General features: G+C 53.2%; 1 protein-coding gene across 8 annotated transcripts in view; it reads right to left on the bottom strand.

The window, feature by feature from the left end:
• Positions 1-26,549, bottom strand: part of GDPD5 (glycerophosphodiester phosphodiesterase domain containing 5) — a 90,684-nt gene that overhangs the window by 10,441 nt on the left and 53,694 nt on the right. For 5 of the 8 annotated variants that reach the window (XM_007194074.3, XM_057552480.1, XM_057552481.1 and 2 more), the window contains 7 exons: positions 18,845-18,948; positions 14,898-14,991; positions 14,189-14,269; positions 5,720-5,818; positions 5,320-5,413; positions 4,803-4,948; positions 837-919 (listed from right to left, as the gene is read on the bottom strand). In XM_007194074.3, the coding sequence (XP_007194136.1) occupies positions 837-919; positions 4,803-4,948; positions 5,320-5,413; positions 5,720-5,818; positions 14,189-14,269; positions 14,898-14,991; positions 18,845-18,948 (701 nt within the window). The remainder of the gene's footprint in view (positions 1-836; positions 920-4,802; positions 4,949-5,319; positions 5,414-5,719; positions 5,819-14,188; positions 14,270-14,897; positions 14,992-18,844; positions 18,949-26,549) is intronic. The other 3 variants (XM_007194077.3, XM_007194078.3, XM_007194079.3) reach the window with 2 other exon arrangements.

The raw sequence follows: 26,549 nt of genomic DNA on the forward strand, positions 1-26,549 counted from the left end.
GGGGAAACTGAGGCTGGAGACAAAAGTATCAAACTCAAGGCCTACCAGCCAGTAAGTGGTGGAACCTGGCTTAGAACCCAGTCCCTGTGATGCCATAATGAGAAGAGTGCAAATGCAGGCCCCTTTGACAAGTTCCACCCCGCTATCATCCTGGTCTACCCCACTGCTGGGGCTGCCAGTAGCCCCATAAGGTGCCTTAGCGTGAAACAGTAAAAGGCACCTGTGCTCCCCCTCCTCAAGGCATTTTTCTACCATCTGCTAGATAGTTTTGATAAATACACAATTCTATAATGTCTACAGTGGGAACGGTATCCTCACACTGTGCTACCCCTGTTCAGTACCCTGCCCCCCTCCCCTTCTCAGACATGATGTTATCAGATCAGTATGGACACTTCTTGCCCTTTATACAAACACATACTTACATATCTACATGTAGAAATTGTATAGATCACTTTTATGTGGTCTTTAAAAATATAATTGACATCACCGTGAACGTATCGCTCTGCACCTTGCTGATTTCACTCATCAGAGTGTTTGCGCTCCATCTTGCTGAGCCATATAGATCTAGTCTTTCCATTACGTGGATCTGTGGCAGGACTCCAGGTCCCCACCTCCACCCTGCCTGAATCAAGTGTCTGTTTTTTTCTCTATTTTATATCCTGGAGTATGGCACAAAATCTATTTGCATAAACATGGTGCCTGCCCTGCAGTGGACAGTCCAAGCCTCTGCTCTCCCATCTCGAAGACTCTGGGACCAAACAGGTCTCCAGCAGAGACCCGGGTGTGGTTGCATGGAGGAGGAGAAGAGGTGCTGTCCTCCCAAGCCCCACGCTTACCTGATGGTGACGTCAGCCTGGAGTCCATACAGCTTCTGCTCTAGGGCCTTCCTGAAGGACATCAGCGTGTGCTCTGGGGCCAGCTGGGGAGGAAGGTGGTGGTGAGGGAGAGCCAAGCTTTAGCTCAAGCGCCGCTCCCCAACCCACAGAAAATCTTCCACGTTGGGAGGCTGGGGTAGACCTGGTTCTAATTCCCACTCCTCTAAGCAGTAGCTGTGGAGCCCTGGGCATCCACGCAGCTTCTCTGAAGCTCAGTTTCCTCATCTGTTAAATCATGCCTACCTCATAGATTTTTTTGGTGGGGGGGGAGAGAGAAGCAGGGATGGTTAGTGTTGATGTATCTAAATGTGGAGGGTGGAGGCCTTTTTTACAGTCTTCTGCCTCTATGCAGTCTTGGGCTGGGCTGAATGCCAAGTTTCCTCCTGGTTATACCTTGAGTCCAGGTGGAGATCCCCAAGGGAGAGGACAGGGTAGATAGCATGGCAGAGTTTCAGTGGGGTGACTGGTTTCTTCATCTATACAGACATGACAAGACCATCTCCTAGACTGTTATAAGGATTAAAAGCCCCTGGCACGTTGCCTGATATACAGTAAGTGCTTAATAAATGACAACTGTTACCCTATAGCATATACATCAGAAAATCCTAGTTCTAGTCCTGACTCTGCCATTAACTAGCTTTGTGACCTTTGGTGCATCTCTTTATCCTATGGGCCTCAGTTTCCCCATTTGGCCTTTGGCAGTATATGTACACTGTTCTCTGAGTGTCCTTCCAGTTGGGGGAGTTGGGGTTCCGAGTCTCCCTAGTTGTTTGGTCTGATGATCCTGTCATACCCGTTGCTGCCACTGGGGGTCAGCACCATACCAAGGATTGGGCTAGGATCATGTGCAGTGCGGGATGCAAGACAGGGAAGACTTCTGGCAGTGAGGGATGGTTGGAAAGGGCTCCCATGGCTCATCCCATTCTCACCGAGACATGCTCATTCCCATCTTCTCTTCCTCCGGCCATGCTGTTCCCCAGCACGAAACACACTCCCCTCCTCTAGGAAGCGGCCTGGCATGGCAAGGGCTTTGAAGCTGAGAAGGAGCAATTCCCCTTCCCAGTCACCAACCTGGGCCATCACACCTCACCTTCTGGACCTCGGTTTCTTTAGCTATAAAATGGACTAATATGACCAAGCTCATAGATGAAGTAACAGACGTCAGCAGTCTCTGAAATGTGAGTTCCTTTCTTCCCCTTTCTGCAGGGCAGAGCAGCCTTGGGGGATATGCTGCCTTGTCTCCCGGTCAAGTGGGCTGGGTGAGACCCCACAGAGGCATCCAGGTGTGGACTTGGTGGGGTTCCTGCTCAATCACCTCTAAATGCCCTGTGGCCAGGTGTCCCACAAGTGACCACCAGAGAGGTACCAACACCCGCTCCCATGTGGCAGAAGGTAGACTGTGGGTAGACACAAAGAGCGTAGCAGGGGCTATGAAGACCCATGGGGGAAGGAGGAAGTGTTTGGGAGGGGCAAAATCTCTTTTCCGCAGGCTTTTTAAACTCAGGTCTCCCTGCGTTAGGTGCTGGTCTCCTTGAGAAAGAGGGTTGCTACTGCCTCAGGCCTAAAGGTAGATGAGGCTATACTGTCAGAAGTGTGCATGTGTGGGTGTGGTTGTCACAGACTCATGGTGGTGGACCACTGTGGTTAAGAGGCCCAACTTTGGAGTCAGTCTGACCAAATATTAAAGTATGCACACACGCACAGGCCACCCACATAGGAAGGACACCCCTGCCCAGGGCACACAGATACCGTCTCCAAGACAGGGATGAGCACTTGGGCTTACCACACACAGATGTGTGGACCCAGAGTCAAAACCTCCCACAGGCAGACATATACAGGTGTAGACACTGGTACTTATGCATTCACAGTGACACAGGGAGGACTTGTGTCAGACACCCACACCAGCCCCTCAAGGACCACTACCAGGATGCAATCAGCCAGATGCACAATGGGAGAAATTCTACAGGACAAATGACTCAGTTTCTTCAACAAATAAACAGCATATGGGGAAAAAAAGGGAGGGAGATTATTATAGACTAAAAGATACTTAGAAGACATCCCAGCCAGCTGTACCACGTGGACCCTGTTTGGATTCTGATTTTTCACAACTCAACTATAAAAAGATATTTTTGAGATGAAGTAAAGCTGAACACTGATTCAGTATTAGATAGTATTAAGGAATGGTTATTAATTTGGTTAGGTGTAATAGTGGCAGTGTGGCGTGGTCCTGATTTTAAAGTCTTTATGCATTAGAGATACATCCTGAAGTCAGCATGGATAAAATGATACAATACCTGGGATTTGCTTTAAAATGTTAAAGCAGGGGGAAAGACAAAGCAGGGCGATAGATGAAACAAGAATGGCAAAATGTTGATAAATGGTGAAAGTGGTATTGGATTCATTATACTATTCATTCCCCTTCTGTGAATGTTTGAAATCTTTCTGCTAAAACAACAATCCACATGGGGCCACCTCACTCCTTCCCTTTGCCCCCGCTTCCTGCCTCAGCACACCCCACCCTCTTGTCCTGTGGCCTCCAGAGCAGGTGGGGTGGGTAATACGGGTCATGGAAAGAAAAGCAGCTATAATCTGGGGCCCTGCCTCCTGGAAGGCTTTCCTCCTAATTTATCCTCACAAAAGCCAGCAGCAGGGAGGCTTGGAGGGGACCAGCAACCCCCCAGACACACGGGCAGCATGTGGCAAAACTGGACCCCAAATCCAGATCCTCTGACTCCAAAACCATGGCCTTTCTAGCTGGTTGCCTCCAAGAGGTGCCGGGAGCAGCATGGGGTGTGATGGGAGGGCACCAGCGTCCAGCTCAGGGGCGCAGGTCTCTGAGCCTTATCTAGGAAATGGGCACAATAATGGTGATTTGCAGCCCTGTCCGACGTGACACCTCCTTTAAATGCTTACTTCGTGAGGCCCCCTAGACTACCCTGAAATTCAACAATACCATGGAACTCCCAATTACTGCCAAAACCAAGAAAAAGCTCTCATAGAGCCCTCAAGTGCTCCCTGGTGGTGATGAGTGGTACTGCATCTGTTGAGAACCAAAGTTCAAGGCTTCCACAGGTCAGGAAACCCAGTCTAGAGAAGCAGGAGGGCTTGTCCGAGGTAACAGGAAAGCATAACTCTTACTTTCTGTGAGCCAGGCTCATACCTGGGCACATTACACATGCTAACTCTTGCTTCCTGTGGCCATACGGTGCAGACACTCCCATCATCCCAGGGGACAAGATGAGGAAACTAGGCACAGAGAAGATAGAATAGGCCCTGACTCCCACAGCTGCCAAGGGTCCTGGACACCTGGCTCTGGAGCATACTCCCTCGAGGGGAGGGCCTACTGCGGGGTCACAGGGGTGGCAGAGAAGGAGCAGGTGCTGACTTTGACTCCTTCCACTCTCCATCTCACCCCGGTGCAAATGTTTTCCTTTAGCAGTGGGCTCAGAGCTGCACCCAGCTCTCTTGCCTGCACAGCCTGGAGGGCTTTTCTGCTGCTTTGTCCCAGCCCCCCAGCCCTGCTCCCCTCCCCACACCCAGCATCTCTCTCTCTCCTGGGCCTTCCTAAACTACAACCTGGCAGTATCTGGCCCTGGCCTAAAACCCTCCTGCATCTTTCCAGGGCCCTCAGGATGAAAGTGAAATCTTTCAAGCAAGATGCCTTCAGGCTCTTCAGGACTTGATCCCATTGAAACTCTCCAGCCTTTTCACCAATCCTTTCCATTAAACCCCTCCCACGCCCACCCCCCAACACCACAACCACCAAAAAGGGCTAAAAATTGTGGCTATTATTACATTACATGTATTATATACATTTCCCTGCAAGCTCCTCCCTACAAGGAGATAGGTTTTTGCCTGTCTCCCCTCTGGAGTGGCAGCTCCACCCACCCCTCACCCCAGTCTTCAGGGCCCACAAGTGGCACTCACCATGGGGGCCCCGCGGTGGCCGATGAGGGCAGGTTTGGGACCCAGGTCCTTTTTCTCCATGATGCAGGGAGAGGAGATGGTGAGAGGGGCCAGGTAGAGGGCAAACACCACGGTGAAGAAGGTACTGAGAATGGCCATCTGGGAGGCTGCAGACATGGGCCCAACCATGAGCCCCGGGCAGCTTGGCAGGGCATGCTGGATCCCTCCTCCCTCCACTTGTCAGGACCCAGATGCTTTGAGGGGACCCTGCACCAAGAGGATTCCCCATTCTTGCTAGGAAGGTGAACCTGGCCTCTAACTCACACACACATGTAGAGACACAGAGGAAGAAACATGCAAGGCCGAGGCTGCAACCTCTGTGGAACCTGCAGGCCACTCTGAGCCAGGACTCCCCACACTGACAGCAAGGGCCGCACCGTATCCCCAGGCTACCTAGGTAATGTCCAGGCGGGGGCAGGACAAGCTGGCCTTGGTACTTGGAGCGCACGGAGGGTAGGTCCTGCCCAGTCATACTTACAGGATCGCTCTGCGCGGGCAAACTGTCCTGCCACGATCCAGGAGAGCGCAGTGACGGCGACCAGGGCCCCCATGTGCAGGAACGGCGCTGTGCCCTTGTGTGCAGGAAGGGGCAAGAGAGACTGCTGGTTCCCAGCTGTGCCCAGACCCTCTGGTTACCAACGTCCTTACGGCCTGTCTCTATCCATGGGGCAGGCAAGTGTCTCCATTTTTCAGTGGAGGAAACTGGGAGTCCAGGTACCCTGGATTGTAGCACCCTCCCTGCCTCTGAGTTGCTATGTGATGTGGACCCCTCCCTACTTCCTCTGGACCTTGATCTAGAGAAATGGGAGTGACCGTAAGGCACTGTCTTGTTTTGAGGGTCCTGGGGAAGCAGCCACCCCATCCCCACCCCCACTCACCTGCAGGGAGATCAGCAGCACCTCCCACTCGTCCTCCCACAGCTGGGCCACAGCTGACATGGCCACCACTGTAGCCACCAGGATGACCACCAGCCCTATCTGGAAGGGGAAGAGCCACCAGAGGGTCAGGGCAGCATCAGAGCCCCATCGGCCCAAGGGTCCCCAGTGTGTCTGAGAGGGAGGGCAGAGGTAGAGAGACAGAGAGAGAGGCTGAGATGCGGAAAGGGGAGAATAGAAAGTACAAGAGAGACCGACAAAGCAGGGCAGAGGCAGGCACTGAAAGAAAGCCAGAGGCAGCCGTGCAGAGGACAGTGAGAGAAGCAGAGGCAAGAGAAGGCAGGTGGACCCAGTGAAGAAGGGACCGCAGGAGAAACAGAAGGGAGGGTGGAGAAAAGACAGGTGGGCTGGAGCTGGGGTAAGGTGGGGTCATGGCCCCAGGGCTCAGGGTGTGAGGAGGGAATACATTCGGCAAATGGGGGGCCTCCCTGAGCCCAGTAGGTCCCATCCCGGGCCTTGCCCAGTCACCTTTCATCCAGCGTGACAGGTGAGGAAACCAAGGCTCCCCAGGAGATGGGGCAAAGGGGGACCTGCCCAGGTTGCAGGGCAGCAGGCTGAGGAGCCAGGCCCTCTGCAGGAGGCTGACACCCAGCCCGGCCTTCAGGCTGGAGTGGGCAGAGGTGAGGCAGGGGTCTGCCCCCCACGCCCCGTTGCCAAGGCCTGCTCTCGGCCTCGGCCTCCTAGCTTCCAGCCTCTCATGTGTTACAGGAGCTGCCTTCCCAGAGGAAGTGAGGAGCACGGCTCTGATGGAAGACCAGATGGAACCTTCATGGGACGGAAAGCTTTGGGGACAGATGGGATCTGAAATACGTCATGTAACACAAGATGCTCCCCCAAACTAAGTAATGCCTGGTTTCTGGTTACTCAGCCCCCCAGGGTCCCTGCCTTGGGCCCTGGATCTCACTCTGCCCAACCTCTCCACATCGCCAGGCCTGCCTCATAAAACTCAGGTCACACCTCTACCCCGAAGCCATTCGCAGCCCCCCGCAGCCCCTCTCTCCATAGGCGCCTGCCAAGACCGCCACATCCGGCCCTCCTGACTTCCTACTGCCTGCTCCCAGCTGCTCTCTTTGCCAGCAGGGCTCTCGCCTTCTTTTTCTTCTAACAGTGCCTTTCCTGGAGACAGCAGCATTGTGAGAGCCCTCTAACGACCAAACAAGCTCTAAATTGAGTTTCTAGCTCATCAGGGCAGAGACAGAGGCTGATCCATCTTCGTTCCCTGCCAGGCAGGGAAGATTCATCCCCGTCTGGGATTAAGTTTGCCTTTGGAGGTTTGTCGTTCCAGCCCATCAGCCTGGAAACAAATGTTCCAATAAGAAGCAGTAATAAGGCTGAAATGGATAGGAGCCCTTACGGACTGTGACATGCCGGTCCAGAGGACACGGGAATGAGAGACATGAAGGTGCATGGAGGGCCCGAGTGTGCCTGGCTCTGCGGGAGGCATTCCGCTTGCTCCTCATGTTTATCCTCGTAAAATCCCAGCTGAGATGTTATCATCTTCATTTTACACATAGGAAAATGGGGCTCAGAGAGCCTAAGGGTTTGCTTGGTCATGTAGCTTTGAAGGGGGGCAGATTCAGAAGCAAACCCCATTCTGCCCGTCTCGGAGGTTGTGCTCTTTCTGGGATGTCACAGTGCAGTGGAGGGAGCCCACGAGTGTCCTAACCATCCCTGCGCATCCTCCCAACCCGCCCACCCCAACACGCAGGCTCCCTGCCCCCTGCTGCCCTCCAGGCCATAGCAAGCATCTCTGAAGGGTCACCTCTGAGCATTTTATTACAGTATTTAACTGCTAGTGGAAATACTTGTAATAAAACTGATTTCCAAGGATCCTAATGCAATTAAAAATTTTATCCTCTCTGAATTCTGCAGTGGCTGTAGTGGCAACCTTATGCTCCACAGCATTACTGCAGTGGTCAAGTTCTGTGGGATTTCCCCACACACGCCGTGTCCTTAAGCCACGATAACAGCCCTGACTCCCAACAACTCTACCACCCTTCCTCAAGTCTGACTGGAAAGGATACATCCCACCCAGAAGGCCCAGGGGAAGCCTCTGAGAAAGCGGTCTCTGGTTTTCTGTGCTGGAGGCACTGTGGTTTGTAACGACGGTGGGAGGGGTGGAGGATACAGGAGCTACGTCCCTTCATTCAGTGAGCCTTGCCTGGGTGCTGGGACCCGGAGGAGCTGGAAACCAGCTCTGCCAACAGGTTGGCTTCTTGCGGGGGTAGCTGGAGTCTGGGTTCTGTGGTCCAAGTGGCAGATTGGCCCAGGGTTCAGGGACCCACTTATGTCACATCCCTCGGTGACTGTGCCTAATGGGGGTGGTTAACTTCTCAAAGCATGTTTCCTGAGCTGTGAAATGGGGAGAGTGAGCGCCTACCTGAAAGGGATTCGGAAAGATAAATGAGAAAATGCAAGAGAAATGCTCAGCACCATGGCTGGCACCAAAATAATAAGTGCTTACTAAATGTTAGTGGCATAATTTTTAATTTTTAAAAGTGGACATAATATCAAATAAACAGGATTATTTCAAGGAGTAAATGAAATACAGTGTGGAAAGCGCCTGACATGTAACCCAATAAATGATGGTTGTGGCACCGTACCTGACACGCAGGATGAATGTGCCTTCCTAAACCGCAACTAGAGGGATAGAGGCTAGACACCAGGAAGAACTGTGGAGCCTGGGCCGGTTGTTTGGAAGGAAGTCTGGATTCACTGGGGGTGCTGATGGGGACGGCCTAGGGAGATGGGAGCTGTGATCAAAGCCCCTCACAGCGGTGGCACCTGAACTGATGCTGGGGTGGTAGGTGGGGTAGGAGGGGGGGTATCTCAGGGAGACCACCTCCTATTTACTTCAAAGCCCCCAAGTACCCTTCCACCTTCTTCTTCACGTCCTGGACCCCTGGACTTCTCCTGGAGGCTCACCTGGGAGGGGTTTCTGGGAAATAGGAGCTTTGGGAGGACCGGGGAGGAGGGGGAAGGGCCCCAAGTAGACATCCAGATCCACTCACAGTACCCAGCCTGCCGCAAATAGCTCCCTCCCTGCACTGCCCAGAGGCCCTCTGTCCTCCAGCCCTCCCCTCCTCAGGACTCGGGGGGAACTGGAGACTCTCAGAATAAAGATTGTGATGAAAACATAGCATAAACTATATAGCATTAAGTATGGTACTGGTATAGGACCAGAGAGATAAATGAAAGTAAATAAAAAGCTTAGAAACGGATCTAAATACATAAAAATATTTAGTATATGATAAAAGTGGCATCTCAAATTAGAGTGGAAAGGATGGATTACTCAACAGAGAGCTGGGAACACTGAGAAGCCATCTAAAAAGCACAAAGTAAGATCACATTGTACCCTAAAATAACTTCCAAAAGGACAACAAATTTAAATGTTAAAAAAAGTAGAAACATAATTACCAAATGATACCACAGAGAAATTTTTTATCATCTTGGAGTGGGAAAGACTTTTCTGACACGAAACCCAGGAGCCAAAAAAGAGATGACAGAATCCCTAAGCATAAAAAATCCTTAAGGATAAAAAAATTCCTGTGGCAAAAATACAACAAGCAAAGTCAAAAGATGAATGACAACTAGGAAGGATGATTTGCAGTTCATCAGCCAAAGGCCTCATTTTCCAAATCTATAAAGAGCTTCTGCAAATTAATAAGCAAAAAGCAAATCTCACAGCAAAAAGGGCAAAAGATGTGAAGAGACAGTTTATAGAAAAGGAAATGTCAATGACTTAAGCAGATGAAAGATGCTGAACTTAACTCATCATAAGGGAAATGCAAATTAAAACTACACAGTATGGAGGGACTTTCCTGGTGGTCCAGTGGTTAAGACTCTGCGCTCCCAATGCAGGGGGCCCAGATTTGATCCCTGGTCAGGGGACTAGATCCCGCATGCTGCAACTGAGACCCGGCGCAGCCAGATGAATGAATGAATGAATGTTTGGGACTTCCCTGGTGGCGCGATGGTTAGGAATCCGCCTGCTGCTGCAGGGGACACGGGTTCAATCCCTGGTCCGGGAAGATCCCACATGCTGCAGAGCAACTAAGCCCGTGCACCACAACTACTGGGCCTGCGCTCTAGAGCCCGTGAGCTACAACTACTGAGCCGGTGTGCTGCAACTACTGAAGCCCGTGTGCCTAGAGCCCGTGTTCTGCAACAAGAGAAGCCACCGCAATGAGAAGCCCGCACACCGCAACGAAGAGTAGCCCCCGCTCGCCACAACTAGAGAAAGCTGGTGTGCAGCAACGGAGACCCAACGCAGCCAAAAATAAATAAATTTAAAAAAAAAACAAAAAAAACCCCCAAAACTACACAGTATGGACATTTCTTAAAAAACTAAAATTAGAGTCACCATATGATCCAGCAATCCCACTCCTGGGCATATATCTGGAGAAAACCATAATTTGAAAAGATACATGCACCCCAATGTTCATTGCAGCACTATTTACAATAGCCAAGACATGGAAGCAATCTAAACGTCCATTGACGGATGAATGGATAAAGAAGATGTGGTACATATATACAATGGAATATTACTTAGCCATTAAAAAGAATGAAATAATGCCATTTGCAGCGACACAGATGGACCTGGAGATTGTCACTCTGAGTGAAGTAAGTCAGAAAGAGAAAGCCAGACATATGATACCACTTATGTGTGGAATCTAAAAAAATGGCACAAATGAACTTATTTACAAAACAAAAATAGCGTCACAGATGTAGAAAACAAACTTATGGTTACCTACGGGGTAAGGCAGGGAGGGATAAATTGGGAGATTGGGATTGGCATATACGCACTACCATCTATGAAATAGATAACTAATAAGAACCTACTGTATAGTACAGGGAACTCTACTCAATACTCTGTAATGACCTATATGGGAAAAGAATCTAAAAGAGTGGATATATGTATATGTATGACTGAATCACTCTGCTGTACGGCAGAAACTAACACAACACTGTAAATCAACTACACTCCAATAAAAATTAATTAAAAAAAAAACTACACTGAGGTACCATTTTCACCCATTGGGACTGGCAAAGTCAGGAAATCCCTGAACACTTCATGTGCAAGGGTGATTTTATAGGCACAATCATACATTACTGAGGGAGCATGAATTGGTGGCACCTGGCAAGGAGGCAGTTTGGCAGGAACTATCCAAATTACAAAAGCACACACTCTTTACCCAGCAATTCCCCACACAGGTCACTGCCACATTGTGCAGCCAGTGAACTGAAAGTTAACTGGGATGTTGATCAAGCCCATCAACAGGGGACCGGCTAGATACCTCGGGAGCTAGGGATCAGATGGTGGGACAGGAGCAAGGGATGGACACCGATGGGCATGCTCTTATTGTACTGAAGGGGAGGGAGCTCCAAGAATTTTCTGTGGGGAGAGAGAGCGGGGAGGGGCATGATGGGGGTAGGGGATTAAGAGGTACAAACTATGATGTATAAAATAAGCTATGATGATATATTGTACAACACAGGGAATGTAGCCAATATTTTATAATAACTATAAATGGAGTATAACCTTGTGAATCAGGGGCTTCCCTGGTGGCGCAGTGGTGAAGAATCCGCCTGCCAATGCAGGGGACACAGGTTTGAGCCCTGGTCCGGGAAGATCCCACATGCCGCGGGGCAACTAAGCCCATGCGCCACAACTACTGAGCCTGCGCTCTACAGCCCGTGCTCCGCAACAAGAGAAGACACTGCAATGAGAAGCCTGTGCACCGCAACGAAGAGTAGCCCCCGCTCCCGGCAACTAGAGAAAGCCCTCACACAGCAACGAAGACCCAATGCAGCCAAAAATAAATATAAAAATAAAATAAATTAATTTAAAAAAATTGTGAATCACTATATTGTATACCTGTAACTTCTATAATATTGTATCTCAACTATACTTCAATAAAAAAAAAAATACTACCCCAAATTTTTTTTCTTAAGGTGCAAAATAGAGGGTATAATAGGCTACTACTTGTGTTTAAAGAAAAAGGAAATGTGTGTGTATGTGTTCATATATATATATATATATATATGCACACATACACACACATTTGTATGTACTTAAAATATCTCTGGAAAGATAATAGGGAGATTTACATTTTGTACTTCTTTGTACCTTTGTAATTTTGAACCATGTCAATGTATTAATGGTCAAAAGTTGGTTAAAACAAAACCAAAAAGAATAAGAATTCCTTAAAATCTTAGAATCAAATGATAGAATCTTGGAAACAGAAGGGTAGAATTTCCAGCCCCTGTTTGAATACTGAGCCCCAGGGAACTCCCTCCCTCCAGGTGCAGTGGGTCCAGCCATGGATCAGCTCCGCCTGGAAGGACCTTCCTCGTGCTGACATCTCTTGGGAAGGATCAGAGGGGAGAGGGAGGCAGGACCGGCACCCTGGGAGCTGGCACCAGTGCAGATGAAGCGACCTGAGCCCCCTTCCCCCAGGAGAAGACTCCGTGCACTGATCTGCTGCCCTGGCTGGCTCGGGCCTCCGGACGCCTCTCCACTGGGATCAAGCAGGTGCGCCCTGGCCTGCTGAGAGCCAGGCGTGCCCCGGAGGAGGTGGCTGCGGTGTGCGCCAGCCCCACCTGGGGTGCCAGCGGGTGCAGTTCTTTCAAAGTGTCAGCTTTGTAGGTGGGAGAAGAAAGTTCCTCACAGTGGGGACTTCAGAAGCCCAGAGGAGATCTTAGGAAAGAGTGACAAGCAGGAGGAAGGTGGGAGGGGACCAGAGGTGGCTCACTGCTTTTTTTTTTTGGCTGCGTTGGGTCTTTGTTGCTGCATGCGGGCTTTCTCTGGCGAGTGGGGGCTACTCTTTGTTGCGGAGCACGGGCTCTAGGTGCGCGGGCTTCAGTAGCTATGGCACGCGGGCTCAGTAGTTGTGGCTCGCGGGCTCTAGAGCACAGGCTCAGTGGTTGTGACGCAAGAGCTTAGTTGCTCCGCAGCATGTGGGATCTTCCCGGACCAGGGATCGAACCTGTGTCCCCTGCATTGGCAGGCGGATTCTCACCCACTGCGCCACCAGGGAAGTCCCATGGCTCACTGCTCTTCATCCCTCCAAGATTTCAGTCCCCCGGGTCTAACTCCTCAGTTCCAGATCTCAGAGGTCCCCCTGGATGCCCACAGGCACCTCCCGCTCCACGAAGCCCAACTGGAGCTCACCACGTTCTTCTTCCGGTTCCTGCTTCGTATCTTTCTAGCTGAAAGTGAGCGCCTCCCCTCAGAGTCACTCTGGACCCATCTCATGGGCTCGTGGTTATTTCTGGACATTTCTGCCCCTTCCTAAATGGCATGCTCACTCTGAGTCAGGCTCTAGGAAAAGAGGTGGCCCGTCCTTTCCTCCAAGGCCCAGGTGTTCCTGGGAGGGAGAGGCTCTCTCTTGGTCAGCTCTGTGCCACCGCCACCCCTGCGCCCACTAGGCCCTCAGAAAGAGCAGGCATCAGCCACATGTATTCAGCACCATGCGTGCCATGAACAGTAAGCAAGAGAGCCAAGGATCTGGAATGTATGAAGCCTCTTTGCTTTGGGCCCAGTCCTGCGTGGGGCACCAGGGACACGGAGATGGAAAGTCAGTTCTGGCCTGCATGGAGCTCCCAGACCAGGCACGGCTGGGGTCAGGGAGACAGATGGAAATGGACAATGAGATGTCAGGACTGTGGCAGGGGAGCCTGAGGGGGCTGGGGGAGCCTAAGATGCCAGGTTGTGTAGGTGGGGAGGAGAACCAAGGAAGGGTCCAGAAGAGAGAGAAAGGGAGGAGTGAAGGGGTAAAACAGAGAAGAGGCAGACATGCTGGGAGGGCCTGAGATGTCTCATGTGGCAGAAGCTGAGGGTGACAGTCCCATGAGAGCAGTTGGGAGACCTCAGCTGGGGCCAAGTCACGCAGAGCCTTAATGCCGGGTGGGGGAGTTTGGATCACCCTGGGAGCAATGGAAGTGGTGGGAAGGGCTTTAAATTGGGAAAAATATCACTGGATCAGAGTTTTAAAAGGAGCTCACTAAAAAGGAGGAGAGGGTGAGACTGAAGGCAGAGCCAGCCAGAGGGCCGGAGCTGTGACCTGTGCTGGTTAAGTGCACGGCTACAGAGCTAAAATCCTGGACCCTCCACTTATTAAGTGGGAGACCTTGGGTGAGTTACTTAACCTCTTTGTACCTCAGTTTTCCCAACTGCAAAATGGGATCATAACAGTACCTAACATCGCAGGGCTGCTGTGAGGGTTAAATGAGTTCATACAGTCTAGACCGTGAGAACAGTGCTGGGCACACAGTGAGTTCTCAGTGTTAGCTACTAGAACAATTATAATCACGATGCAGGAGAGGGAAGATGTGTCCGGGTTCCTCCTCCGCTGCTGCGGCCTCCGGCCTCCCCGCTCCTCCCTAAGCCCCCACGGAGGCAGCCCTTACCTTGTGCAGCCAGTGCAGGTTCATCTGCTGCCCCACGGCAATGTGACATAGTGCCAGGACCTGAACAGGGGGCCCACAGGGCTAGAGTCAGGCACCAGGTGTGACCTGGAGGTTTCTGCCAGTTCCCCAGACGCCCTGCTCCCCACTGCTCTCTGGGCCCGGCTCAGCCAGTCAGCAAACCTCCCTGAAGGCGATGGGAATGCCCAGCCCTGCCCAGCCCAGCCCAAGCCTGGCCTCCTCCCAGATTATTCCAGGCCTCCAGGCTCCTCCTCCTCTAGGATTTTTCCCTCAAGAGGTCACTGGGCCCTGCTTCACTTGGACTGCCTAATTAATGTTTTGGGAGTTCCAGGCTCCAGGATTCTGAAGCAGACTTCAGCCTTGTCCCCCAGGATGCCCCAGTCCAGCCTGGGGACTAACCTGAGTCTGAGGGAGTAGCGTATTGGGAGCAGGAACCAAAGCAGAAGTTCCTGGAAGAGGAAGTCTGCAGTGGGGCCTAACGGTGGGGTGTTCCACGGGGTCGGGGGAAAACATGCCAGGATGGGGCAAAGCGAGAGGACCTCCCACCTTGAAGGAACCAAGCCCCAGCAGCCAGGAGAAAAGCCAGCTGCCCTCCTCAGACCAGGGCGGGCCCCTCCGTCAGCCCAGCACAGGCCAGGTCTCCCTTCCCCTGGGCACAGGGCCACCTGCCCTCTGAGACAGCCCCACGTACCTGGAGGCCTGCGACGTAAGTGAAGGCGGCTGCTGTGGTCATGAGGATGGGCACGGACCAGTCGCTCCAGGAGCCCGTGCGGTTGTAGAGGTACCTGCCAGGAGGAGAAGGGGCAAGGGTCACACCTCCACCAGGGAGCCAGGACGCTCCCTCAGGCCGGCCAGCTCTCAGCTCTCACGCGGCCCGCTCGGTGACCCGGCCCTGCCCACTCAGTGAGGAGGTCATTGTCTCCCTGGTCATAGGTCAGCCTCTGGATGGCTCACGGGGGACACCTGGGCATGCCAAGAAGCATGAACAAGAAGACAATTCCCCTTAATTCTACTGCACAGAAGTAACCATCACCAAAACTTTGCTGACTCCTTCCAGTGGGTTCCCCCCTCTGCTTATATATATATATATATATATTTTTTTTTAAGAAGGCTGCTATTTTATAAATTTATTGTTTGTTTATTTATGTATTTATTTATGGCTGCATTGGGTCTTCGTTGCTGCGCGCAGGCTTTCTCTAGTTGCAGCAAGTGGGGGCTACTCTTCGTTGCGGTGCGCAGCTTCTCATTGCGGTGGCTTCTCTTGTTGCAGAGGACGGGCTCTAGGCGCTCGGGCTTCAGTAGTTGTGGGACGCAGGCTCAGTAGTTGTGGCTCGCGGGCTCTAGAGCGCAGGCACAGTAGTTGTGGCACACGGGCTTAGTTGCTCCGCGGCATGTGGGATCTTCCTGGACCAGGGCTTGAACCCGTGTCCCCTGCATTGGCAGGCAGATTCTTAACTACTGTGCCACCAGGGAAGCCCCCCCGCAACCCTGCTTATATATTTGTGTAAACAGCAAAGCCAGGACCCCGCTGCATACAGCACAGCAGTCAGAGTTCAGGCTTTAGAAGGAGGCACGCGCAGATTCAAATCCCCTGGCTTGCAGGACTCTGTGGAGGTGACAGTCTCCCCTGAATCTAAGATGCCATTGATTGTGACATTCATCTCAATTTCAATGTTAACATGTGAAAAGATGAGGTCTTAGGATTGATAAAATGTAATACCTGACTTCCCTGAGCCTTAGTTTCCTCACCTACAGGATGGGGATAACAAAGTGCCCTTCATAGTGTTTCCTGAGGATGAAGTGAGGTGAGGAACATGGTAAGTACTCAATTCTCTGTGCTTATTGACACAAGCATTTACTGAAGTCACTAAAATCCTGAGGAAATGTGATTTTTTTAATAGTCACGTGGTCTTCTATTGAATTAATGTACCATATGAAGCCAACTTCCTACTAACGACAATTAATAGTTTCCAATTATTCACTATCATAAATTAACAGGTTTTTTTTTTGCACATACCTTTCTGTATTATTAATTATTTCCTCAGGATAGACTCCTACAAATAGGATTACAGGGCCAAAGGGAATGAACTTTTTAAGGCTCCTGATAGATGCTGCTTAGTTGCTCTCCAGGAAGACTGAACCACCCATATCCTCCCTGTACAACTGGGGAAACTGAGGCTCAGAGAAGGCAGCAACTTGCACACGGTTGTCAGAGAAACTGAGCCGGCGCCAGGCAGCTTCAGGCCTGCTGCCGTCTTGGGCCTGGGCAGGGGGCTGGGAGGGGACACCAGGAGGACACTATGGGGCATCTGCCCTCCCCTGGCCCTCACCCTCAGATCCCAGTGGAAAATCTGTTGGGGAAACTGAGGACCAAAGGAGGGTAGGCCCCGGCCCTGGTGACTATTCCTGCAAAGTGTTCTGGCTCCACTTGTCTCTCCCCCCTTTTGGCAGGGAGCCCCCCGCCCCGGACGGCAACAGCCCAGATGGTCCCTTCCTGGCTTTCCCTGTCTAGCCCTGACCACCTCGGTCTCACTCACCTTCTCTTGCTTCATGAGCTATCCCTGGAGACTCTCTAGACCCTGAGGACCAGGCCAGGGGCTCCTGAATCCCAGCACCGACTCCAGGAAACTGAGGTGACAGGGTGAGGGAGCTGCAGGTCCTCAGGCCATCCCTAAGCCCCAGGCAGCCCTTCCCTCCGCAGCCTCTTCGACAGGGCAGGCCTCCCTCCTCTGCTTGAGCTGCCCAGTGACAGGGAGCTCACTCTCTGGGCAGAGTGGGGTAGCTCCGTGGACAGCATGATACAGTCAGGGGGGTTCAAGTCCCTGTCCCAGATTTGACTGCATCTTGCTGTGTGACTTTGGAAAGGCTATTTAACCTCTCTGAGCCTCAGTCTCCTCGACTGTCCCCAGTATGTGCATTTGGCACCAACTGGTTGTGTGGCCCTGGGTGAGTCCTACCCCTCTCTGGGCCTTAGCTTCTCCTTCTGTACATGTTGGGGGTAGACCATCACCTGGGCAAAAGACCTGCAGTTCAGCAGAACTGTCCAAGGTCTACAGTCGAGGGCCAGCAGGGAATGTTCCCATTTGCCCACAGCAGTGCCTGTGCTTTGGATACCTGAAGGATGAATAATTGATTTATGGCATTTAATAAAGGCCAGGGGCCACCTCTGGGACTCGGCTGGGGCTCCGGCTCATCTTGCTGGGCTGCGGCGGGACGGCAGCCGGTCCTTTATTGCGCTCATTAATAACAGAAGCACAGCCTAGTGCCACGCAGAGGGGAGTGGATGCTCAGGCTCCAAGAACCGAATCTTAGGATCATCACAAAATCCTAGGACCACAGCCCAGCAGAAGCCCAGAGTCCAGAAGTCCTAAATTCTAACATAATGGCAGCTGGAGATTCGGCCTCCCAGGAAGCAGCCCTCGGGTTTAGGTGAGCTTGGAGCCCTCTCGTGTCCATCATCTTATTTCATCCTCAGAAAGACCTGATGAGGTCAGTTATTGAGGACTCACACTTATGTGCCCATGGTCACACTGAGCTGAACTTCTTTTTTTTTAATTTATTTATTTTAAATTTATTTATTTATTTATTTATGGCTGCATTGGGTCTTCGTTGCTGTGCGCGGGCTTTCTCTAGTTGTCGCGAGAGGGGGCTATGCTTCATTGTGGTGCACGGGCTTCTCATTGCGGTGGCTTCTCTTGTTGCGGAGCACAGGCTCTAGGCGTGTGGGCTTCAGTAGTTGTGGGACGCGGGCTCAGTAGTCATGGCTCACGGGTTCTAGAGCGCAGGCTCAGTAGTTGTGGCGCATGGGTTTAGTTGCTCCGCGGCATGTGGGATCTTCCCGGACCAGGGCTCGAACCCGTGTCCCCTGCATTGGCAGGCGGATTCTTAACCACTGCGCCACCAGGGAAGCCCCTGAACTTCTAACCAAAAGGAAAAGGCAGCACTGGATGGAGAGGGAGCACTGGCTGCCAAGCCCCAGCTCTGCCCCCCAACTGGTTGTGTGAACGTGGGCCTCAGTTTCCACACCTGTCAATGGGGGAGTTCCCACTAGAACCGAGGGAACGTCCCCTCCTCTGTGCCTTTCACTGTTTAACAAAGGCAGACAATGGGGGAGCAGGGGTGGGGGTGAGGAAGAAACAGGTGCCCTCGTGCACCCAGGTACCAGCCTCGGCTCTGCCCTTGGACCCGAGGCTGCTGTCCACAAAGGACCCTGAGCTTTCCTAGAACCACCTACCAGCCCTGCCCAAGGCCCTGCTCAGGGAGCTAGGAGGCCTGGGGTCTGGGGCCACCTTCTCTGCTGAGGCCTTGGTCTCTTTGGGCCTTGGAGTCCTTGTCTACAAAGGGGTCCAGAGGTCCCAGCCCCCAGCTGAGCCCTGCCCCCACCTTACATTCCGATTTTCATGAGAGCAGCATGAGGAAGGAGTTCCCTGTTCTCCCCAGCTGGTCTCAGCTCCTCGCTAAGCCTCTGTTCTCTCCAGAGGACTGTGCCCCCAAGGCTATACAGAGATTTGGTGGCCAGTGGTGGCAGAGCCCTGAGGACCAGCCTGGGAGAGAGACTCAAACCCAAGCCCTTCCCCCACCCCGTCTCAGCCGCCGGATGACCAGGCCCCAGGCCCCCGCCCCCTGATACCCACTCACCAGTTGAATTCATCGTAGTCGTTGTGGACTTCCCACCAGAAGTACAGCCAGGTGAGCGTGAGGCCGAAGGTGAAGGTGAGGAGCAGGAACCAGAGGCGCTCCCACTGGAGGGGCCAAACGAGGAAAGGGGTCAAGCGGGGCAGGGATGGCCCCTCAGGCCACCTCCACCCAGAATCTTCCCACCCCTCCCCCTTTGTAGCCCAACTGCCAGGCAGGGATTACTGCCCTCTTCACACGGGTGGGGACCTGAGGCTCAGAGAGGGAAGTGACCTATCCAACATCACTGAGGCCGAAGTCACAAAACAGTGGGGAGCCAGAGCTGGGCCCTTTGTGCTGCAGCCTGAGGCCCTGCCAGTGTACACCAGTCTCCAGGAGCAAAGGCCATATCTGCCTAAGCCTTCACACTGGGAGGGTGAGCCGCAGTCTGAGGGGTCACATTCCTCACCTTCTTCCCTCCTCACACACGCCTGCAAAGTAGGTGTTCTTCCTCACCTCTGCCCCCTGCTACACGGAGGCCCAGAGAGGTGAAGTGACTTGCCCAAGTCACACAGCAAGTTAGAAGAGGATTACAGAGCAGTGCCCCAGCCTCTCGAGTTGAAGGAATGCGGTGTTCTACAACCCCCAGCAGGGGTGGCCTCTCTCTCCTGGCGGGGGGGTGGGCAGGGGGGTGCTGACGCCACCTCTGCTGCTTCCCGAGAGGTCTGCAGGCACTTCCGCTGGGCCCTTGGGCTCATCTCTGCTTTCATCCGTCCCCTTATCTCAGAAGCACAACAAGCTTGGAACATCCTGCTCTCTGGGAAACTGCTGAGATCATCAGTACAAACAACAGCCCTTGAGGGGAAGTCAGTGCAGGAGACAACCAAGACCACCCTCCACCTTGAGGGGCTGGAGGGCTTGGAGGAGCTCAGCATCTCTCACCCGGCCACTTCCTGGGCCCCTTGCCGGGCTCCCCGCAGCTTTCCGGGCTTCTTTGATCCTTCCTGCGCCGGACAGCCAGCTTGGAGCTACGGTTCTAATCCCAGTTTAACCTCTTGATGCCTCCATCTAGAAAGCAACCGCTCTCTGGTCCATAGGGCAACCCTCCTCCTCCCGGAGGCCTGCCCTGTCCCAGCAGGGCGAATCCCATCTCCTCAGAGCTTCCATAACTGTTGCACCCATGTCGGTTAAGGCACAGACCCTGCAGTTCTAGAACTGTCCTTCTATATGTCGGTCCCCCCTGCTACACTGTAGGCACCTTGAAGATCTGGGTGGTCTTCACATTCCCAGGGTAGGTGGCAACTTAGGAAAGATTCGATAGTGGGATGGCAGGTGAGCAAAGATCCTCTCTCCTACTCTGGCATGAGTATGCCCACCCAGGAGAGATTTCACCGGGGGCTTACCACCCTACCCCCACAGAGGAGCCCTTGGTCTTTTGTGAACCCCGAGTCAGCAGTGGTGAGTGGCCATCTGTCCACAGAGCTCACTCTGCCTCAGCAGGTGAGAGGCCTCTGGCCACAGGACAAGGTTCTGAGAAGGGCCCGGGGGAGGGGTAAGCCTCCGCCTATGATGGGTCCTGTCCCAGGCCAGCAGCATGGAGTCCCGTGGGACCAGGGAAATAGCTGCAGGGACAGTGGCAGGTAGAGAACCCGCCACAGGTGCCGGGGGGTGGGGAATGTCCTATGGTGATGTGTGATGCAGGACCCAGGGGCAATTCTGACAGGTGGCCAGAAAGACCGCAGGTGTCAGGAGGGCCCGCAGCACACAGGGGTCCTGTGCACTAAGGGCCACGGTCCTCACTTGGCTGGATCCCGAGAGTGGGGCAGGGAGGACAGGGCAAGAATAAGGGGCTACCGCCCCTCCCTACCCCTGGGAACCGCAACAAAGAACTAGGACCCCCATTATTGGAACCAGGCATGAGCTGGGGCTGGGGGCCACCCAGGGATGAAAGTCCCGGGAGCTGAAAGCCAGAGGTCCCATGGCCACAGGGAGCCTGTACATGGGGATGAAGAGGCCCCATCCACAGTAGGGATGGAGGGGGCAGGTCACTCTAAGAACAATCAGAGGAAAAAACTGAATGGCAGGGGCTGGAAGAAAGGGGAGGAAAGGCCAGGAACTGGGGGAGGAAGTGGCCTGGGGAGCAGCTGCACTGACAAAGAGGCTCCAAATGGCACTAATGGTCCTTGTCAGGGCGTGTTACAGGAGAGGGGCCTGAGCCAGCTCCGCCCCGCAACAAGCCAGCCTGGCCCTGCTCCAGAGAGGCAGGCTGTGAGGCCACGGCCACGCTGGCAGGGATGGGGGGGCCACTGGCCCTCCATCACCTCCCAGTCTGTACAATGCCTGGGTATTTATCCCCAACTCAGAGCAAACAAAGACACCGAGACTCAGAGAAGGGCCACCACATATGGCTGAGCAAGAAGTGCCAACACTAAGAAGTGCCACTCACATCATGGTCACCATTGATGTCCTTATTTGTCATGACAGTTTTCTAGCAGATAACAGTCAAGATCCCTGGGGAAGGGGCACTCTTTGCTAATTTGCAAATATGGATGAGTGGAGGTGAGTCAGAGATTGAGCAATGCATACAAGGTGACCAAGTTGGGGAGCAGTGGAGGTGGGGTTGAATGCAGGTGCCCCGGCAGGAGGCAATCCTCTACCGCCCCATTGGGAACCAGCCCCACACAGCTCTCCCAAAACCCACCCTTGCCCTCTGGGACCCAGGCATGTTAATCCCAGACCCAGCTCGGCCCCCTGAGAGTCCTTTATCCTCTCTTGCTGGAGTCCACACTCTAGGCCAAGCCTTCTTCTCCTTCAGGAAGCTCTCCCATCCCTCCTGCTCCCAAGACCTCCTTTTCTTTTTTCTTTTCTTTCTTTTGGCCATGCCGCGTGGCGTGTGGGATCTTAGTTCCCCTACCAGGGATCGAACCCACGCCCCCTGCAGTGGAAGTACGGCGGGGAAGTGGAAGTCTTAACCACTGGACCACCAGGGAAGTCCCAGGACCTCCCTTTCTTAACTGCTTCTGCACAGACTCTTGGTACCCATCAACTTGACTGTCAATCACATTCTGAATTGTGGCGGTGGAAAGAGCTCAGGCTCGAGAGGGAGATAGACCTGGCTCTGCCACTTGGGTGAGTTACTTAACCCCTCTGAGCCTCAGTTTCCTCACCTATAAAATGGGAATAACACCCCCTACTGTGGAGGGTTGATGTTCAATGAGGTGATATACATCAAGCGGCACACAGTAGGTGCACACTAAGGGACAGTTCACTGGGCTATGGACTCCTTCAGGGCAGGGATGGCTGAGGTATCTCTGTGCACCCTGGGCCCACATCCCTCGGATCACAAGGCGGTGCTCAGACATGCTGTGAGGAACAGAAGAAGGTGTGGACGCGGTGGGGATGCAGGGCGGTCTCAGGGCCACCAGTGGACAAGGACATCATCCAACCCCAGATTTATCCTCAGGTGAAGCCTGGGGTCCCCAGGGAACCAAGGGAAGGAGCTCCCACTGTGACACCACAGCCCCTTCCTTCCAGTCTTGCAGCTGCCTGGGAGCAGGATGACGGTCAAGGCGCAAGGAAGAAGGGCTGAGAGCAGCTGGGGAAGGGGACGGGCCCTGGCTGCGGGTGGGGCAGGGGGCTCCATCCCTGTTACAGGGGTGACTGTGGCGGAGAAACCCAGAGGCCCGGCCCCACCCCGTCTCCTCCACTCTTGCCCCCACCCTCCAGGAAGACGAGACCCTCCATCCCACACCGGGCAACCGTATGCCAGTTTCTCCTGCTCACTGTCTCCCGTTGGCTGTCACGTCTTCTCCTCACCCCTCTTGTCTCTGTCGCACCCCCAGCCTTCTGCATTTAGAGGAGAATGTGTGTGTGGACAGAGAGCCTATGAGCAGCTGGGGCTCACGGGGTCACAGAGCGCTGCAGCCACAAACCCCAGCCCCGCACAGGACGCGTGGGCGCAGGCCCCGCTGCTGCCGCGTGCTGCCCGCTGTGGGCCCCTGCCCACCCCAGACCGTGGCCCTGGGCCAGAACACACACAGACACTGCTCACGCTGCTGGGGTCCCCCCGGGGTCTGGAGCACCTCCCTTGGGTCCCCAGAATTGACCCTGGAGACTGAAATCTGCGTCAGGACGGCCCCTGAGCGCGAGCCGCCTCCCCGCCCTTAATGCCAGCATGACCTCAGGTTCACTGGCGGAGGCAGAGCTGTCTCGCTGGACTCCTGTTCCCTGCCTGTCCTCCGGGGCAGAGACGGGCACTCTCCCTGTGGGTGCTACAGGGCCCTCCTCTGGGCTGAAAATTCTTCCCTCTGAGACAGCAGCCGGATAGAGGCAGGCTGTGTTTGGGAGTCCAGGAACACTGGGTGTGACTGGCCACCTACTAAATGGGTGACCTTGGAGAAGACATTGCTTTATCCTCCCTGAGCGCCGGCTTCCTGCTCTGTAAAATGGGGATGGCAGTGTTGGACAGAAGTATCTGGCAACGGCAGGGTGTCAGAAGTTGTTGTCCTTGCCTCCATCCCTGCCTGAGGTGCAGCTGATTTCTGCCTCCTCGGCTGCCACCCTGCAGCTGGTTCTCTGACACCACAGAGAACAAGTCCAGCAAAAGGGCAAGAACATTGGGGTCAAATGACCAGGGCGTGGGGGAATACAATCAAGAGCTGGATTTTCATTCCCCACCCTCTACCACTAGCCGCCTGGCTGCGGGCCAATCACTCAGGACCTCAAGCCTCAGCTTCCTCCTCTGTTCGTGAGGATGACATCACCTCTACCTCACAGGAGGACTGCCAGGCTCAAATGGGATTACAGATGTAAGCTGTACGTTGCCAAATCCATGATCGTTCCTGTAATTATCATTTCGTGTCTGACAGCCCTTTAATTATGTGAAGACAGTGATCAAGTCTTCCCCGCCCCCAGCTCTACATCACATTTCCCCAGCTGATGAAGACAGCCAAGGAGATCACCTCCTCCCAGCCCAGGGTCGGTGCCAGGGTCAGGGGGATGCAGAGGTCAGGCCCAGCTCTGCAGGCTGCAGTCCTAGCAGCCAGCACGGCTGAAGGAAGAAGATCCCACATCGCTGGCCACGGAGGACAGAGCCCTATGTGAGCACTTAGCAGAGTTGGGGGTGGGGCAGTCCTAAGAGCCCTCTACCTGCTCCTTCGCATCTTGCCCTCTCCACAGCTCTGCAAAGCAGACGGAATAGTCGGAGGAAACCAGGACTCAGAGAGGGGAAGTGAGCTGCCCAAGGTCACAAAGGGCAAACATAATGATGGAGCCAGAATTCACACCCAGCTCTGGGTGCGTCCAGCTTCTTCAACTATCCCAAAGCAACAAGAAGCAGGACATGTAATTATCCTTGTCTGACCAAGGAGGAAACTGTCTCAGAGAGGCAAGGCCTTGCCCAAGGTCACACAGCAAGTCACAGGCAGTGCCAGGGCAGGAACCTTGGAATTTCAGAGTTAGAAAAGATTTCAGAGATCATCTTGCCTCATCCTCTAAAGGTCCAATTAAGAACTGGAGAAACTGAGACCCAAAGACAGGGAATGGCCTGGAAGGATGGACACAGGATTAATACCAGGTAAATTAGTACAGAAAGGATGGAGAATTCAACAGATGGTACTGGGACATCTGGACATCCGTTTGGTAAAAAAATATATAATTAGACCCCTACTTCATACCCCACACCAAACTAAATTCCAGCATCTCCCCTCCACATCCACGCCACCACTCTCTTCCAGTCATTCTACACACGTGCTGAGCCCTGGACACTGGGAGACAGATCAGGCTTGGACTCTCCTCTGAGCAACCTGCACAGAAGACTGACCAGCCAGCAGGCAACGCCAATCCTAGAAACGAGCGTGGCGAATGGGGCAAGCAAGGGCTGCCAAGGAGCACACTTCCAGTTATGGGGGAAGGGATGGTCTGGAGGGCTTCCTGGAGGAGGAGATGCTTGCAGCAAAGCTGAAAGGAATGGGCTTGCTGGAATGGGCTTACCTGACAAGGTAAGGGCAGAGGGAGGGAGCGGAAGGTGCAAAGGCACAGAGCCTGGCAGCTTTTGTTTGGGACAACTGGCTTCTTATGGGTTTATAAAAGCTTTCTCTATGTAAGAGTAGTAACTTTCATGTAGATTGTCTATTTTTTCTTATTTTATCAGTTGACTTTAATTTTGTTTTTCATGCTTTTTGTTTAAAATATTTAAATTTTTACTCAGTCAAATCTACCCCTCTTTTCCTTTATGGGTTTTTGCCTTTGGTATCGTGTTTAAGGAAGGTGGCCCACGATCATATATTTAACTCATATTTTACACTGATAATTTCTCTTTGTTTACACTTGAATCTGTAATCCACCTATCTATAGCTCTATATGTGTGTATACGTGTATGGAGAGAGGTTTTAAAGCCTTTCCTCTAAAGCATGAAGATTAGAATTTCTTTTACTTTACATCTTTCCGAGTTGTTTGAATTTTCTCAACAAATGTGTGCTTCCTAAACAGAAAAAAAGGAGCTTAAAAAAAGAAGAAAATACATTTTATCCATCTGGAATTTCTTGTGATTTGAGTTAAAAGACAGAGATCTAATTTTACTTTTACCAGATGGATACTTCAGCTGTCCCTGTACGGTTTGTGATATTTGCAATGATTTCCATGATTGTCTACCACACAGCACACTCTCAGATGTGTGTGGGTTGTTTCTAGGTTTTCTAGTCTGTCCCAAGGCAGCCCTTCCCCGCGTGCTGGCTCCGCCTGGCACAGCTCCTTCCACGTGGCTGAGCTCAGCTCCCTGTGCCACTCCTGGGGTCCCGGCTCTGCTTTGAGGCCCCAGAGTCCAGCTGTGCCCTCAGCACCACACAGCCTTGCAGAGACTGGAGAGCGATTGAGGGGTGCCTCCCCGCTTAGTCTGTCCACCTGCAGGCTGCACCTCGGGCACACTGGCTCCTCCAATCATCCGCCTGTTTCATCCTCGCCAGGTTCCTAACGGGGAGACTAGTGAATGTCAGCTGGGAACGGAGTGTGGAGCTCCCAGAAGAGAGAGCTGGGCAGCCCTGGCAGGATTACTCTGGCTCTGACCCAGGAGATTTGGGGGAGGGGGCAGCCTAGGGAGGTTTGAGATGGATCTCAGCATTAGGGCCGAGCAGGGAAAAGGATTAAAATCCCCACCCCCCAGCCAGCTCCTGACAGCCTAAGAGGCTGGATTTATTTTTCTGGGCTACAGGGAGCTGGGCAATTAGGCCTCTGTCTGCCCTTGCTTCTGCCAGGGTGCACTCAGAGTGGCTCATTAGGCAGGAGGATGAAGCCAGGCTCAGCCTGGAGCACCCCATCCTTCCCCGACCATCCTGTGGCTTGCATCTGCCCTTGGGGAGACAGGAGCAGAAGAGCTGGGGGCCCTTAGGAGGGATTATCCCAGCGCCCTGCAGGGGGCCTGGCCAAGGCCACAGGGTGGGGAGTGGCCACAGCCTCTTGCTGACGCCCATCACCTCCTGCCCCATACATGCTCCCTAAGCAGACACTCAAGGTGGTCACAGAGGTCATGAACAAGAGCTTATTCGTCTCCCCTGGAGCGTGGCACGACCACGCCCGGCCCCCTCAGTGCCGTTCAGAGAGGAGGAGGTGGGGTGCGGGGGTTCCCAAAAGCCAGCGACGGCCTGGCTTTATTACAGCAATAAATCCGTAGCTCCCTGCGCTGCAGCCTCTGCCAGCCTCTCCTCTCTCTCATGGATGCAATAATATCATCTCC

Source organism: Balaenoptera acutorostrata, chromosome 9 (genome assembly GCF_949987535.1).
Source record: "Balaenoptera acutorostrata chromosome 9, mBalAcu1.1, whole genome shotgun sequence".
Lineage (NCBI taxonomy): Eukaryota > Metazoa > Chordata > Mammalia > Artiodactyla > Balaenopteridae > Balaenoptera > Balaenoptera acutorostrata.